Source organism: Trichosurus vulpecula, chromosome 6 (assembly GCF_011100635.1).
Source record: "Trichosurus vulpecula isolate mTriVul1 chromosome 6, mTriVul1.pri, whole genome shotgun sequence".
Classification (NCBI taxonomy): Eukaryota; Metazoa; Chordata; class Mammalia; order Diprotodontia; family Phalangeridae; genus Trichosurus; species Trichosurus vulpecula.
The window spans coordinates 262,998,473-263,014,689 of NC_050578.1; the positions used below are offsets into that span (position 1 = coordinate 262,998,473).

The 16,217-nt window shown below is 36.5% G+C and overlaps 1 protein-coding gene across 1 annotated transcript; it reads right to left on the bottom strand.

The window, feature by feature from the left end:
• Positions 1-11,309: 11,309 nt before the first annotated feature.
• LOC118855047 (olfactory receptor 5B2-like) lies at positions 11,310-12,266 on the bottom strand. The gene has a single exon (XM_036765178.1). It carries the CDS (start codon positions 12,264-12,266, stop codon positions 11,310-11,312), a length of 957 nt encoding a protein of 318 aa, XP_036621073.1.
• Between the last annotated feature and the right edge of the window lie 3,951 nt (positions 12,267-16,217).

Genomic DNA, 16,217 nt, shown 5'->3' on the forward strand with positions numbered 1-16,217 from the left:
TGTATATATGTGCATATATTTACTTAATATTATATAAATATATACATATATACATATATATATATATATATATATATACACTATTTTATAAGTATAGTAAATAGAAGCAGGGAATTTTAAGTCAATGTGTTTCCTCTCAGAGGTCATTGACTTCAACTCACATGTGATCAGGAGTCACCTCTATCAAAGCCTACGAAAGGGCATGAAAAGTGGAAAAGGAGGAGAGGTGGTTAAGGAGAAAAATGAGAGATAAGATAGATAGATAGATAGATAGATAGATAGATAAATAGAGATAGATAGATTGATCTAGAAGCACATCGGGGTCCCCAAGGAATTATGCCTCACATTCAACATGAATTAGAATTTCTAATACATGAAAACAAATCTGGCTGCCAAAGTACCAATTAGACTTTAAGGATGGAACTCATAGCTAGTATCTGGTTCTCAAAAGGTTTTTTTTTCCCTTATTTGAATGAAATAGGATAGCTTACAGCAGGCTATTATAATATTTTTTAACTAAAAAAATAGTCATAAAAGGAAATCCAAGAATCACAGAGGGAAAAAAGTGGTAGAGTGCATTTATATTGTTATCAATATATTACTAATGAGAGTCTTCATTTATGTAGGCATCTGCCAGAATGGTCTCTATTATTTTGTCTCTCTGTCAATGCTCTTCTCTGTCACTCTCTCTCTCTGTCTCTATCTCTGCATCTTTGTATTTAGGGTTAGAGCACATTTAGGGTTAGGGTTAGTCCTAACCCTAAATGTGTCTCTGTCTCTCCATGTCTGTTTTCCTTCTTTTCTTTGTCTGCCTGTTTCTCCCTGTCTGGGTTTATCTGCACCGCCCCTCCTCGACATGGGAGTTGAGTAGGATTCAACCTCGAATACATCAGTGAAAAGAGTTGTCACTGGGATGTCTATATGTATTTGATTCAATAGTATCAATTACAAAAATGTCACACTGCCATGTATCCAACCAACATGACAATAATTCTTGACTCTGAGTGGGTTGTGTGTGTGTTCTATTTCATATTTTTTCCTTTTACAATAAAGAAAATCTTTGTAGTTAGTTGAAAAATAATTTTTTTCCACTTCTTTAAAAGGCTATGTGATAAAGTTTTATTCATTTACTCTTTCCTTTCCTGTCAGTCTCACATTAACCACATTGGAATAAAAGTTCTTTCACATGTGTATTATGAAGACAAATGGATATCTTTGAAATTAATTCAGGTTAAAAGTGTCATATGATCATCTATTCAGAGATGGAAAAGACCACAGAAACCATCTACTTCAACATCTTTTCTTTATCAGTGAGCAAACTGAGGTCCATGAAATCCTAGGAATAAAAGATCCTAAGGGATTTGTGAATGATCACACACAAAGTAGCTGTAGTATTAATTTAAATAATAGTAAGTAACTCTTTTATTAAGCTTTAAGATTTTCAAAGCATTTGACAGAATTATTTGCTTCTGTACACAGAATACTCAATGATGTAAGTGCCATTACTTTTATCATTTCCTAACTTAGGTGCCAACTAAGGTTTGAAAGTGAGCTAAGAATGAGAAAATCGAGGAGTCAAATTTTTCCATAAAATAAGAAATAGCCTTTTCTGTCTCTATCTGTACTCCTCTCATGTGTGGGTGTGGGTGTATGGATACACACACATGTACAAACATATGCATATTCATACACACAAGCATACACACATGGATAAGCAGGTGCTCTCAGAAACACAAAGACATAGAGAAACAAGGATAGAGGTGCTACTATACCACAGAGCGCTAAAGTGGCAATGTGGTATAGTAGAAAGAGCTTTGATCTTTGAGTCAAGAAGATAGGGATTTAAATCTCACCTCAGACCATTATAAATTTATACATGTGGATAAATCATGTAAGCCAATCAGCCTCAGAATACTTATCTGTAAAAGGAGGAGGGATATAACAATAATGGTATTTATCTCAAAAAGTTGTTGGGAGATTCTAATGAGAAATCCCATATAAAGCTCTTTCTACACGTTATATGAATGTGAGCTATTACATTCTGGGGAAGGATTCCATCTCAGCTAAATTTTCTTATCCAACCCCTCCCTAAAGTTTTTACTGCAGTGCCTTGCACAGAGTATGCCCTTAATTAACATTATTAACTTAAGTGTTCCTTTGGACTACAGAGTCACTCATCGCTCAAATGGCTCCTTCAGATCCTGAAGGAGGGTGAGGTTGAAAAGATGCAAGTAGTAGATATTAACAGATGTTTATAGAGCTACTGGATATTTACACACAGTTTCCATCCATAATCTCATTTGAGCCCTATGAAATAAGTATCACAAGTATAATTATGCACAGTTTATGGATAAGGAAATGGAAGTCAAGTGACTTACCCATGGGGAAAGTGAGTCACTGTCTGAGATACACGGGGTTTAAAAGTCTTCCTGCCTCCATGTCCAGAAATGTTTCTGCTATTTTTGGTGTCTACATAAGAACTGCAGTCTTGAGACTGGAGATCCTAGAACCCAGCTGGCTTGATGTGGAGAAAGGTGGCCAAGACTACATAAAGGAAAGTTAGGCAAGAACTTTCTATTCAAGGGTTGACCTTGAAGCCCCAAGCCTGAGAAACATAGAGTCATTTTGGAGAAACTCTTCAGTAGTCACTGGGGCAAAGAATTCAAAGGTAGGAACCATGGCAGAGAGGTCACACCTGGCCATTAGTAATGCCAACCACTACCCTCCATTTAGTTCCTTGTCAAGAAGCACAAAAGAAACTAGAGGAGTATGTGAATGACTCTGAAAATTTCATCCACCAGCTCATTCCTCACACTGAGCCCTATAGTGGAATGTTTTGATGCTGATAGTTGAAATCATCTAAAAGGCAGGGACTTTATGCAAACTTAGAAGCCTTGCAGCTCTTGGGAGATGGTGACACCTTGGAGATATCTGCCAGCACTACTGCCAACTCATTAACAAAACAAACCATTAAATTCTGCTCAGACCATGGGGAAAAACATTTTTCTCATGGGTTTTTTATCATTCTTAGCTTTTTGTTAGCAAAGTGAGATAGAAAGGGACCTAGATAAGGCCATTGGCAAAAGCTGGCTTCCAGTCCTACTTCTACAATTTCTTAGCTAAGTGACATTGGACATGTCATTGAACATCTCCAAGTCTCAATTCATTCTTCTTTGAAATGGGTGTATTAATCTCAGACCTGAAAACAATCAAAAGGTTTTGGTGAAGATCAAATGTGGTACTGAACATGAAAGAGATTTGGATTATTGAAAAGTTCTCCACAAAATGAGGCAGTGAAAAAACGTCACTGAACTTGGTGCTAGAAGATCTAGGATGGAATCTGAGGTCACTGTGAGATATTAGGTAACTCTCTTTTCCCAGATGAACCTTGATTTCCTCAATTGTAACATGCAAATAAACATATTTGCATGCTCTAATTCTCAAGACCATTGTCAGGATAGTAATTTATAAATCATAAATGATGTTCTTATTTTGCTGAGTATTATTGCCTTTGTTTCTTGAAAATCTACTCAGAGCTCCTAATTTACCTAATATCCCAAACTCCATCTCATCCTAGGTTCTAGTTCAATGGTAACTAGGGGAATCCTGTAGTACTCATTTGTTGAAATTTAAGTACAGCCTTTGATAAGCTACCTCCTGCTCTTCTTGAGGACATGATGAAGAGAAAGACAGTAAAGTACACAGTGTGGCAGATGCAGAAATTTTGAATACTTAAATTCAAGAAATATTCAGTAATGGCTCATCATTAACTTGGCAGCTAGTCTGTCCTAAGCCCCAGCTGCTGTGTCTCCCCTGAAATAGAAAACCAGCTCTTATTTTCTGTCTATATATTTTATGTTCACTTAGGTGTGTATATTCATTTTTACCCAACAAAATTTGTTTCCTCATGGACAGACACTACAATCTTTTTGTCTTGGTAACTCAAGAACTTACACAAAGCCTTAATAAAAATAGTGGCAAAACAAATTGTTGTGGAATTCAGTTGATCAATCACTTAGTTGGATGAACCAACACTGGCATCCTTATCAAATTCCCAGATGGCAAAAATCCAGGAGGGACAACTATCACACAGTCCATATTCCAAAGAGTGATCTATTCACGATTCAAAAATATATCAGCCTGACAGAACTTCTAATTAAATCTAAGATGAAATTCTTCAAGGAAATGTGCAAAATTTTGCACTTGTGTGACTTGCTGTCCAATGTGTTCCCTCCCAGAAATTGCACCTCATGTTATAACTCACACAACCAGGTTCAGGATCTATTTGTAAATGTGTGTGCTTGTGCATGTGTGTGTACATCTTTGCATCACTGTAATAGCTATTAATGGTAAGTTTTGCTCAAAAAAAATCTCACGTAAATGTGTATTATTCAATTATGATGATAAAATTGATAATTTTATTCTACTTTTAATTCTGAATAAAACCCTAGTTAACATTTACAAAAGTTCAATTAATTATTGCAGATATTTTATGAGGCACATTCTGGAAGCATTAAAAGAAGTAATCCAAGAAGAACTCAAATACTTACTCTTATCTGTCCAATTTCATTAGGAATTTATTTTTTTCTATTCATTTTGTTGAATTGGAATAGCATTTTAATAAATTAATTGTCAATTAAGAATTTGTTATCATGATACAGCATATATACAAATACATGTGTGTATATATATATATATATATATATACATGCATCTTTATCTCTATCTAATCTATCTATCTATCTAATTTGTGGGTGTGTTGTTAAGGGCGCGTTAGGAATACAGTCTCCCACCCCTCAAATTTCCCATTCAGTATCTAAAGGACAATGAATTTGAATAACTACAAATAGAGAATAACTGGTGTTTACAGAGCACTTTCATATATGCAAAGCACTTTATATAAATTATCTCAATTAGTCCTGAGGACAAGCCTGTGAGATAAGTCCATAGGTGTTATTACACACATATTCTGGGGCTCAGAGAGATGAGGTGACTTACCTATGGGAAAACAGCTAGTAAGTTTGAGAGGTAAAGATGTTAGTCAATAAGCATTTATTAATCACTACTGGGTGACAGGCACTATGCTCAGTGTTGGGGATAAAAAGAGGCAAAAAGCAAGGTCCTTGCCCTCCAGAACTTCACATTCTAAATAGGAGATAAGCAAATAACCATGTACTCAAAAGCTGAATAGAGTATTAATGGAGGGAAATCCCAGAAGCAAGGGTTTCTTTTAATTTTTAACTTATGGAATAAACAAACATTTACATAACATAGTATAACAAAAAATGTTGATAGCTCATGCAACTGCAAATGCATTATGTATAACTTGTTATTCCTTTTAAATATACAATAAACTTATGCTGTAACTTTTTTCTTTTTTTCCTTCCCCCCACCCCGAGATAGGAACCATAAGATATATACACACACACACACACACACACACACACACACACATATATATGTTTCTTTAATCAGTTCTTTCTCTGAATGCACATAGCATCTTTTTTCATATGTCCTTTTTAGTCAATTTGGATATTTATAACAGTCAATGTAACTTAGTTGCTCAGTCATTCTTAAAACAATATTGCTATTACTGTACACAGTGTTCTTCTGGTTCTGTTCATTTCACTCTTTATTTTTTTGTGCCTTTCCATGTTTTTGTAAGATCATGGAGCTCATCATTTCTTATAGCACGGTAGTATTACATCATAATCATATACTAGAACATGTTTGGGCAGGGTTTTTATCCAGATCTTTCTGGTTCCATGTTCATTACTTTTATGACTTTGCAATGCTTTTCTCTACATGAGTCCCTTAGCCTTCCATTACACAGCAAAGTGGAGAGCTGGCCAAGCACCTTCACATGAGCATCTTGGATTTGAAGTCCCAACCTTACTATGTACTTGATGCTTTCCAAGAACCTCTTCCCTAGTCCTAGCTATTCCAAATATTTTAAATCAGGAGAGGCCATCCCTGGTCACTGCTGCAGCAAGGTTGGAGACAGAGTTAATGACCTTCCTTCCTTCTCAGTCTCAGGATGAACAAGGAAAAGCAGATGAATGAGTGAGTGACTGTAGGGATTCATGTCAATGAACCCTAGCAATGAACTACTTGGAAGTCAATAGATGAAGTCCTAAATTAAGCAGGATCTTTATACAAACCTTGGAGCACAGCTGCTCTTAAGAGACTGTTTTCCTAAAGGACAACTGGCTGCTCTACAGTCACCATAAACAGAACATGCCATTAAACTTTGCTCTGACCACAGTGACCAAACTCTAAGTCCCCCAGGAGACCATTTTCTTGGCTTTGTTCTTCTGTTAATCTGCCTCATTGTTAGGAGAAATAGTAAGGGCCCTTGATTGAAAGGAAAGGCCTAGTTTGTAGTCAGGGCATTTCCTCCATTGTGAGGCCTGAGGAAAGAAATTGAACTTTCCAAAGTTTTAGTCTATTCACTTGTAAAATAAGGATAAAAATCCCAGCTCTATATATATTGCAGGAATGTTGTGAGGATCAATGTATCATTGGACATAAAAGATGTAGTGTGGGGTACAGAAAGATTCTTGGATTTCGATACAAATGCAGGTTTGGAATCTATGCTGTGACCCTTTTTAGTAGAGACCAAATGCATATGGATAAAATTGAATTGAAGCAAACCATCAATAATATGGACAAAGGTGTCAGGATTAATACATTTTAAGATTACTCATGTCTAAGAAAATTGGCTGACATTAGAGTGTTGAATTTTTTCACTCTTTGCAATCTATGTTCATGATGACATGTGAAGATTTAGACAGACAAAGTGTAGGGTACATGTTTGATATATCCCAATGGGGTTACAGCAGTGACATTATGTGAACACAAAGCCAGGGACAAAAATGATTGTTCTCTCCCTCTATTGTGAGCTTATTACCCCTGAATAGAGTTGTTCCTGAAAAATAAACCTACAAGCTGGGATTATAGAATGTTCCTAAGTTTTTTTTTGTTTTTTTGTTTTTTGTTTTTTTTTTTGTTTTTTCCCAATGTGATCAATATGGTTCTCCAGGTCTTACAAAATCATTCAAGTTACTAAATCCTGGCCAGCCTTTATTTCATCCCATGGAAAAATCAAAAGAGGTAAAAAAAAAAAAAAAAAAAACCTCACAAGAACCCATATTCAGAAACAGAAATAGATAAAGAACCAAAAGAATCAATTAGATAGAATGGAATTGATATTGAAGTTGATGTCAGTCTATTGCCCTGACATTACAATGAAATATGCCTTTCCCACAGGATTAAAGGTCTTTCTAGGTTTTTAGGACCATCCTGTGGTTTATATTCCCTACAAAACATAGCCATACTATAGTGGCTCCAAGTTATTCACAAAGAGATAATTATAGTTTGAATGTGAGCACCTGGACTGTAGAAATCAGGAAATGCTACTAATCAGGACTTAGTTTATTGCTTAGTTGGTGATCCAGATTTCAGAAAGTGATACAGAAGATCATAATGCGAATTAAATTTCAAAGCATGTCACAAATACAGTTTTTTGTTTTTCTTTTTTTTTAGGAGAGCACTTTCTCAAGCATTTCCCAGCTCATCTCTGCTTTCGGGGATACTGAATAAGCAATGCTATTAACATCAAAGCTACACCTTCCAAGCAACTCAAGGATTTTCCTCCTGAAGCTATTCAAAAATTATATAGCTGATCTTCCCATTTCTAGGGATATAGCAACAATTGCTATACTGCACTTAAATATGTATGGGAGGGGGGCAGAGCCAAGATGGCGGCTGGAAAGCAAGGACTTGTGTGAGCTCCCTGCCAAGTCCCTCCAAAAACCTATAAAAAATGTCTCCGAACAAATTCTAGAACTGCAGAACCCATGAAATAACAGAGAGAAGCAAGGCTCCAGCCCAGGACAGCCTGGATGGTCACTAGGTGAGGTCTATCACACAAACAGAGCTGGGAGCAGAGGGGAGCAGAGCCCAGCGTGTGTGGTGGCAAGATCAACCAGACCAGGAGCCAGGCAGAACAGGCTCTAGCACCCTGAATCAGTGAGCTGTGGCAGTTACTAGACTTCTCAACCCATAAACACCAAAGACAACAGAGAAAGTTGGTGGGAAAAGCTGCGGGGAGTGAGAGGACTTCTCAGTTCGGCCACCGCCCCAGGGGAAGCAGAGGTGGTGCAGCTACAGAACTACAGCGGCAGTTGCTTCCAGCCCCAGGCCCACCTGGTGGGAGGAATTAAGTGGTGGATCAGAGCGGGAGTGCAGAGCCTCCTTAAGATTTGAGTCAGGTGCGGGTTGGCGGTTTTTGGGGAAGGAGGAGTGCTGGTGCGACAGAGCTGGCTGTATAGAAATAGCTCTGAAAACAACAGCGCATCCCCTCGAGCTTGGAACAAAGTACTCATTACTCTACAAGCAGTCAAACCCTGAAGAAAAGCTCAAGGGTCAAGTAAGTTGGCTGGGAACATGGCCAGGCAGCAAAACACAGATTCAGTCTCATACTTTGGAATATTTCTTTGGTGACAAAGAAGGCAAAAACATACAGCCAGAAGAAGTCAACAAAGTCAAAAAGCATACATCAAAAGCCTCCAAGAAAAACATGAACTGGTCTCAGGCCATGGAAGAGCGCAAAAAGGATTTGGAAAAGCAAGTTAGAGAAGTAGAGGAAAAAATGGGAAGAGAAATGAGAGGGATGCGAGAAAACCATGAAAAACAAGTCAATGACTTGCTAAAGGAGACCCAAAAAAATATGGAAAAAATACTGAAGAAAACACCACCTTAAAAAATAGACTAACTCAAATGGCAAAAGAGCTCCAGAAAGCCAATGAGGAGAAGAATGCCTTGAAAGGCAGAATTAGGCAAATGGAAAAGGAGGTCCAAAAGACCACTGAAGAAAATACTTCCTTAAAAATTAGATTGGAGCAAGTGTAAGCTAGTGACTTCATGAGAAATCATGATATTATAAAACAGAACGTAAGGAATGAAAAAGTGGAAGACAATGTGAAATATCTGATTGGAAAAACCACTGACCTGGAAAATACATCCAGGAGAGATAATTTAAAAATTATTGGACTACCTGAAAGATCAAAAAAAGAGCCTAGACATCATCTTTCAAGAAATGAACAAGGAGAACTACCCTGATATTCTAGAGCAAGAGTGTAAAATAGAAATTGAAAGAATCCACAGGCCACCTCCTTGAAAAGATCCCAAAAAGAAAAGTCCTAGGAATATTGTCACCAAATTCCAGAGCTCCCGTTCCAGGAGAAAATACTGTAAGCAGCCAGAAAGAAACAATGTGAGTATTGTGGAAACATAATCAGAATAATCCAAGATCTGGCAGCTTCTATATTAAGAGATCGAAAGACTTGGAATACCATATTCCAGAGGTCAATGGAGATAGGATTAAAACCAAGAATCACCTACCCAGCAAAACTGAGTATCATGCTCCAAGGGAAAATATGGATTTTCAATAAATAGAGGACTTTCAAGCTTTCTCAGTGAAAAGACCAGAGCTGAATAGAAAATTTGACTTTTAAACACAAGAATCAAGAGAAGTATGAAAAGGTAAACAAGAAAAAGAAATCACAAGGGACTTACCAAAGTTGAACTGTTTTGTTTATATTCCTACATGGAAAGACGATGTATATGATTCATGAGACCTCAGTATTAGGGTAGCTGAAGGGAATATGCATATATATATATATATGTGTGTGTGTATATATATATATATATATATATATATATATATATGTGTGTGTTTGTGTGTGTGTGTGTTTCTGTGTGTGTGTATATGTGTGTATATATATATGTATGCATGTATATATATGGGTGTGTATGTATGTATATATACATATATATATATACACATATACATATATGGAGAGAGAGAGAGAGAGAGAGAGAGAGAGAGAGAGAGAAAGAGAGAGAAGGCACAGGGTGAGTTGAATATGAAGGGATGATATCTAAAAAAAATAAAATCAAATTAGGGGATGAGAGAGGAATATATTGAGAGAGGGAGAAAGTGAGAGATATAATGGGATAAATTATCTTGCATAAAAGTGGCAAGATACAGTAGTTCTGTAGGAAGGGAAGAGAGGGTAGGTGAAGGGGAATGAGTGAATCTTGCTCTCATCCGATCCGACCTGAGGAGGGAATACCATACACATTCAGTGGGGTATCTTACCCCACAGGAAAGAAGGAGGAAGAAGTCAAAAAGGGGGGATGATAGAAGGGAGGGCAGATTGGGGGAGGAGGTAATCAAAAACAAACGCTTTCAAAAAGGGACAGGGTAAAGGGAGAAAATTCGATAAAGGGGAATAGGTTAGGAAGGAACAAAATATAATTAGTCTTTCACAACATAAGTATTGTGGAAGGGTTTTACATAACGATACGTATGTGGCCTATGTTGAATTGCTTGCCTTCTTAGGGAGGGTGGGTGCGGAGGGAAGAGGGGAGAGAATTTGGAACTCAAAATTTTAAAAAAACAAATGTTCTAAAACAACAAAAAAAAGTTTTTTGCATGCAACTAGGAAATAAGATACACAGGCAGTGGGGCGTAGAAATTTATCTTGCCCTACAAGAAAGTAAGGGAAAAGGGAATGGGATGGGAGTGGGGTGGCAGAAGGGAGGGCTGACTGGGGAATGGGGCAACCAGAATATATGCCATCTTGGAGTGGGCGGGAGGGTAGAAATGGGGATAAAATTCATAATTCAAACTTTTGTGAAAATCAATGCTGAAAACTAAATATATTAAATAAATTTATAAAAAAGAGATATGTATGGGAGAAGGCATTAAGGTGGCATGCTGGATAGAGCATTGGGCTTGGAATCAAGAGAAGTCATCTTCATGACTCAAATAGAGCCTCAGTCACTCACTAGCTATGTGACTCTGGACCAGTCTCTTCACCATCTTTGTTCACTTTTCTCAATGGTGAAATGAGCTAGAGAAGGAAACAGGAAACATTTCCAGTATCTTTGTCAAGAAAACCCCAAAATGAGGTCACAAAGAATCAGACAAAACTGAACAACCACAAGAAGACAACACACACATGTTATTCATTCCCCATAACAATCTTATAAGATAGAGGACATTATTAAGGCCTCTTAATCATAAGGAAATTGAGATTGTTACTTGCCTCCATTTATACAACATGAAAGTATCTAAGACAATATAAATTCAGTTCTCTCCTAACCCCCAGTCTATGACACTTACAACATGACGTTGTCTTTGTAATGGTTTGGATTACACTTCTGTATGCATAAGAAAAAAATAGCCTGATTGAGGGGCTGGAGCCCAGAGTGGGGAAGGTACAGATTGTGTTTTCTCTCTAGGGAAAAAAATGATCTAATTGAAGTCGTTGTCCCTTTACAGCTTTTCTAAAAGCATTCTTGACCTCTTTGTTCCTAAGACTATAAACCAGAGGGTTCAACATAGGGATGACTATGGTGTAGAACACTGAAGCTATTTTGGCTGTGTCCATGGAATGGCTTGAGCTGGGTTGTAAGTACATGAAGATGATTGTCCCATAGAATATGGACACTGCTATGAGGTGTGAAGCACAAGTGGAAAAGGCTTTCTGGCGGCCTTCTGCAGAATGGATCTTCAAGATGGTGATGAAGATTAACAAGTAAGAGGTAAAGATGACAAGAAATGGGCAAAATGTATTGAGTGACCCTAAGATAAATACTAGTGACTCAGTGATGTGAATATCAGAGCAGGAGAGAACAAGAAGAGGGAGAATATCACAGAAAAAGTGATGGACCACATTGGACTTACAAAAGGAAAGGCTTAACATGCTTCCTATGACTATGCAGGAGGTCAGAAAGCCACAGATGTAAGCACCACTGGCCAGATGTGCACATACAGTTGGTGTCATGGTGGTGGTGTAATGTAGGGGCTTACAAATAGCTGCATGGCGATCATAGGCCATGGAAGCTAAAAGGAAACTTTCAGTAGTAACAAAAGCCACAAAGAAGAAAAATTGTGCAGTACATGAATTATATGTCATGACCTTGTCACCTGTGAGGAGCCCTGCCATCACCTTGGGAGTCACAGCTGAAGAGTAGCCAAAATCCACCAGAGAGAGGTTACTGAGGAAAAAGTACATGGGGGTGTGGAGGCGAGAATCCCAGGAGCTCAGAACTACTATCCCCAGGTTCCCTATCAGGGTGATGAGGTAGATGAAGGTGAACATTATGAAGAGAGGAAGCTGAAGCTCTGGGACATCTGTTAATCCTGTTAGGATGAACTCATTCGCTTCAGATCTGTTCTCCATAGATGTCATCTGAGAGTGATGTCAGGATGAACTCATTCACTTCAGATCTGTTCTCCATAGATGTCATTTGAAAGTGTTGTCATTCACCTGCAACAAAAGGGTAATCATCAGAAAAAATCCCCTTTGTGTGATGAAAGACCCCATTTCATAAAACATGGTCAGTGGCCTGTGAAGGTTTGAAATAAGCATTTAAGGTACCAAGAACATCTAGATAGTTGTTATAGCAATTGCTCTATGTCCCCAACTTATCACAAGAATAATACACAATGAAAAGGTAGGATTTATTCCAGGAATGCAAGACTCGTTCAATATTTGGAAAACTATCAGAATAATTGATCATATCAACAATAAAGCTAGCCGAAACCATATAATCATCACAATAGATGCAGAAAAAGCCTTTGACAAAATACAAAACCCATTCCTATTAAAAACACTGGAAAGCATAGGAATAAATGGAGCCTTCCTCAAAATTATAAATAGCGTCTACCTAAAGCTGTCATCAACCACAACTTGTAATGGGGATAAGCTAGATGTATTCCCAATGAGATCAGGGGTGAAACAAGGATGTCCATTATTACCCCTACTATTCAATTTGGTACTAGAAATGTTAGCTGTAGCAATAAGAGAAGAAAAAGAAATTGAAGGAATTAGAATAAGCAAAGAAGAAACTAAATTATCACTTTTTGCAGATGATATGATGATTTACTTAGAGAATAAAGTAAACAACAACTTGAAATGATAAACAACTTTAGCAAAGTTGCAGGATATAAAATAAACCCACATAAATCCTTGGCATTCCTATACATTACTAACAAAGCCCGACAGTAAGAGATAGAAAGGGAAATTCCAGTCAAAGTTACTGTAGATACTATAAAATGTTTTATAAAATAAAAAAAAAAATGTCTGCCACACAAACCCAGGGACTACATGAACATAATTATGAAACACTTTTCCCATGGGTAAAGTCATATCTAAATGAATGGAAAAATATCATTTGCTCATGTTTAGGCTGAGCTAGTATAATAAAAATGACAATTTCACCTAAATTAATCTATCTCTTCAGTGCCATACCAATTGAACTACCAAAAAATTATTTTACAAAGTTGAACAAAATACTAACAAAAAACATCTAGAAGAAGAAGAGGTCTAGAATATCTAGGGAATTAATGAAAAGAAATGCTAGGGAAGTTGCCTATCCATACCAGGTCTTAAACTGTACTATAAAGCAGCAGTCATCAAAAGTACATGATACTGGCTAAGAAAGAGAGTAGTGGATCAGTGGAACAGTAGTCAACAACCATAGCAATCTACTCTTTGATAAACCCAAAGAATCCAGCTTCTGGGCTAAGAATTCACTATATCACAAAACTGCTGAGAAAACTAGAAAATGCTAGGGCAGAAGCTAGGCATAGACCAATGTCTTGCACCATATACCAAAATAAAGTCAAAATGAGTTCATGATTTAGGAATAAAGGCTGATACTATAAGCAATTTGGGAGAGCAAGGAATAATTTACCTAACAGATTTATGAGAAAGGAAAGAATTCATGACACAACAAGAGATAGAGAGCACTACAAAATGCAAAATGGATAATTTTGATTATGTTAAATTGAAATGTTTTTGTATAAAAACAGCCATTGCAACAAATATTAGGAGGGAAGCAGAAAATTGGGAGAAAATGTTTACAACTAATTTATAGGAATTTATAGGAAAACAAGTCATCCCCCAATTGAGAAATGGTCAAAGGATATGAACAGGCAGTTTTTAGAGGAAGAAATTAAAGACATCTATAGGCATATGAAAAAATGCTCAAAATCACTACTGGTTAGAGAAATGCAAATTAAAACAACTCTTAGGTACCACATCTCTCGTCACATTGGCTAAAGTGACAAAACAGGAAATGACAAATGTTGGAGAGGATGTAAGAACATTTCCCTCCAAATTCTAACAATCTTTATTCTTATTCTGACTCATTCTTTTAATTATGTTGTACATCCTAATAAAAAATTATGAATTGAATTTAAGGTTGAAGTACTTTTAAAAATCATATGATCAGTGACATTGGAAGACACAACAATAAATAAAGAAGCTTTCCCAATAGTATAATATTCTGATCATCAGTCTCACACTTTTTAATGATTATCATGAAATTGAAATACCATAATTCTAACATGCAATTAGTGTAATCTTTGAATTTTCCCCCCTAAACAATACTTCAAAAGATTATCAATGTTAAATATACTGGCAAGTGTTTTCTTCACCAATTTTTTATTCTATTTTTTCCCACTCTCTGTTCCTTTTCTTATCTCTTTCTCTTTCTTCTCCTTTCCCTCTCACTTTCTCTCCCTTCCTGTCTTCCACCCTCCCTTTCTTTCTTGATTCCTTCTCCCATTACAGTTTTCCACTCTTTTTGGGTGTGCACATCCGAAATAAAAGTGCATTTTTGAGATAACTTCCATCAAGCCCTGTCTGAGCTTCTTATTGGTCTAAGAGGATACAGGACACAGATCACAAAGAATGGGAAGTGGGTATTGATTAGTTATTTACAAAGAATTTTATACAGAAGGGAAAAAAAAATATCACCCAGCTTTAGATTTTGCAGGGCCATTCTAGAAATTGGCTGAAAACTAAAGATTAGTGTAAAGATTAGTGTGTTGTTTAGCCATCTATGAGTTAGATTGGCAGTATCACTAAAACAACCTGTGAAAAAAAATTTGGGCTCTTTTTCTACTTTGATAGGATACTATACAAGAGAAGAAGAAATTCTGCCTTTATTTCTATGGTAGATTATTTCTTCATTTTTTTAAAATTGTATACCTTTCCCATCCTTCTAAACAAGACAAGAATAATTTAAATATTTTTGCATTTTAGATGCTTCTCATTACTTATGACTTTCTTTAAAAAATAATCTCTTACAATGACTAAATGCAATTTAAGATAATCTGAACATTAACACAATGGCAATTTGTATTACTAAATAGTGTATATTTTTTATCCAAACATATTCATCTCATTTATATTTGATTTCAGTATGATGCAATTTTAAAAGGTATACATTATAGTGTAGTAAAGATTTTCTTTCTTTCTTCCTACCTTCCTTCCTTCCTTCCTTTCTTCCTTCCTTCCTTCCTTATTTTTCTCTCTTCCTTCCTTGTCCCATTTCCTTCTTTCCCTTTCTCTCTTTTGCTTAGTTTAGGCAATTTCTATCAAAAGTTCATGCTTCTGTTTACTTTCCTATATCTTCATCCCTAAGGATTTAGTTACTAAACTTCATAAATGTGTAATAATATTTACAGATTACCTAGATATAGATATATTCCTCAAGACAAAGAACCTGGAGTTTTGACAAAGAAAGAACTCAAACATACCTTTCGTGATTGGCATAAAACAATAATCTTCCACTTCTTTTGTTGAAGACCACAGAGGATCTAGAATATACTAACTTAAAGATATGCAATTAACTAAATGCATACAACATTTGATCATTAAATCTTTTATCCTGCATGTGAAACAATAAATGGGGACTTACGTTCTTCTAAAAATGCAACTTTATTTAAAGCCCTGAGACCAGTTAAGTGGAAATGATTCCTCCTCTTCTGTTATCTAATGGGAAAAGGCCTTTCATACACTACTTTTCACTTTTTAATGAGAAGCCCAATCTTTTACTTTTAAAACCAAGTCCAGCATTCTGAATATCATTGAAAAGATGATACACTGGAGAGAACCCTGGGATTAGAGTTAAGAGACCATGGTTCCAGACTTGTTTGTGCTGATTACTGACTATAAAACTGGTGAGAAGTAGTTTCACATAATTAGTCCCTAGGTTCTTCCCCTGCAACATAGTGGTGGATGAGATGACTCCTGAAGTCCTTTAAAATTGTTGATCTTTGATCATAAATCATAGGATTACTTATGATACTAAAACTCACTGATTAATGGGGTCCTGGTAAGGAAATAGTT

What these genes read in the sequence shown, in the direction of transcription:
- LOC118855047 (XM_036765178.1), bottom strand. Translation starts at nt 12,266, where the DNA reads ATGACATCTATGGAGAACAGATCTGAAGCGAATGAGTTCATCCTAACA.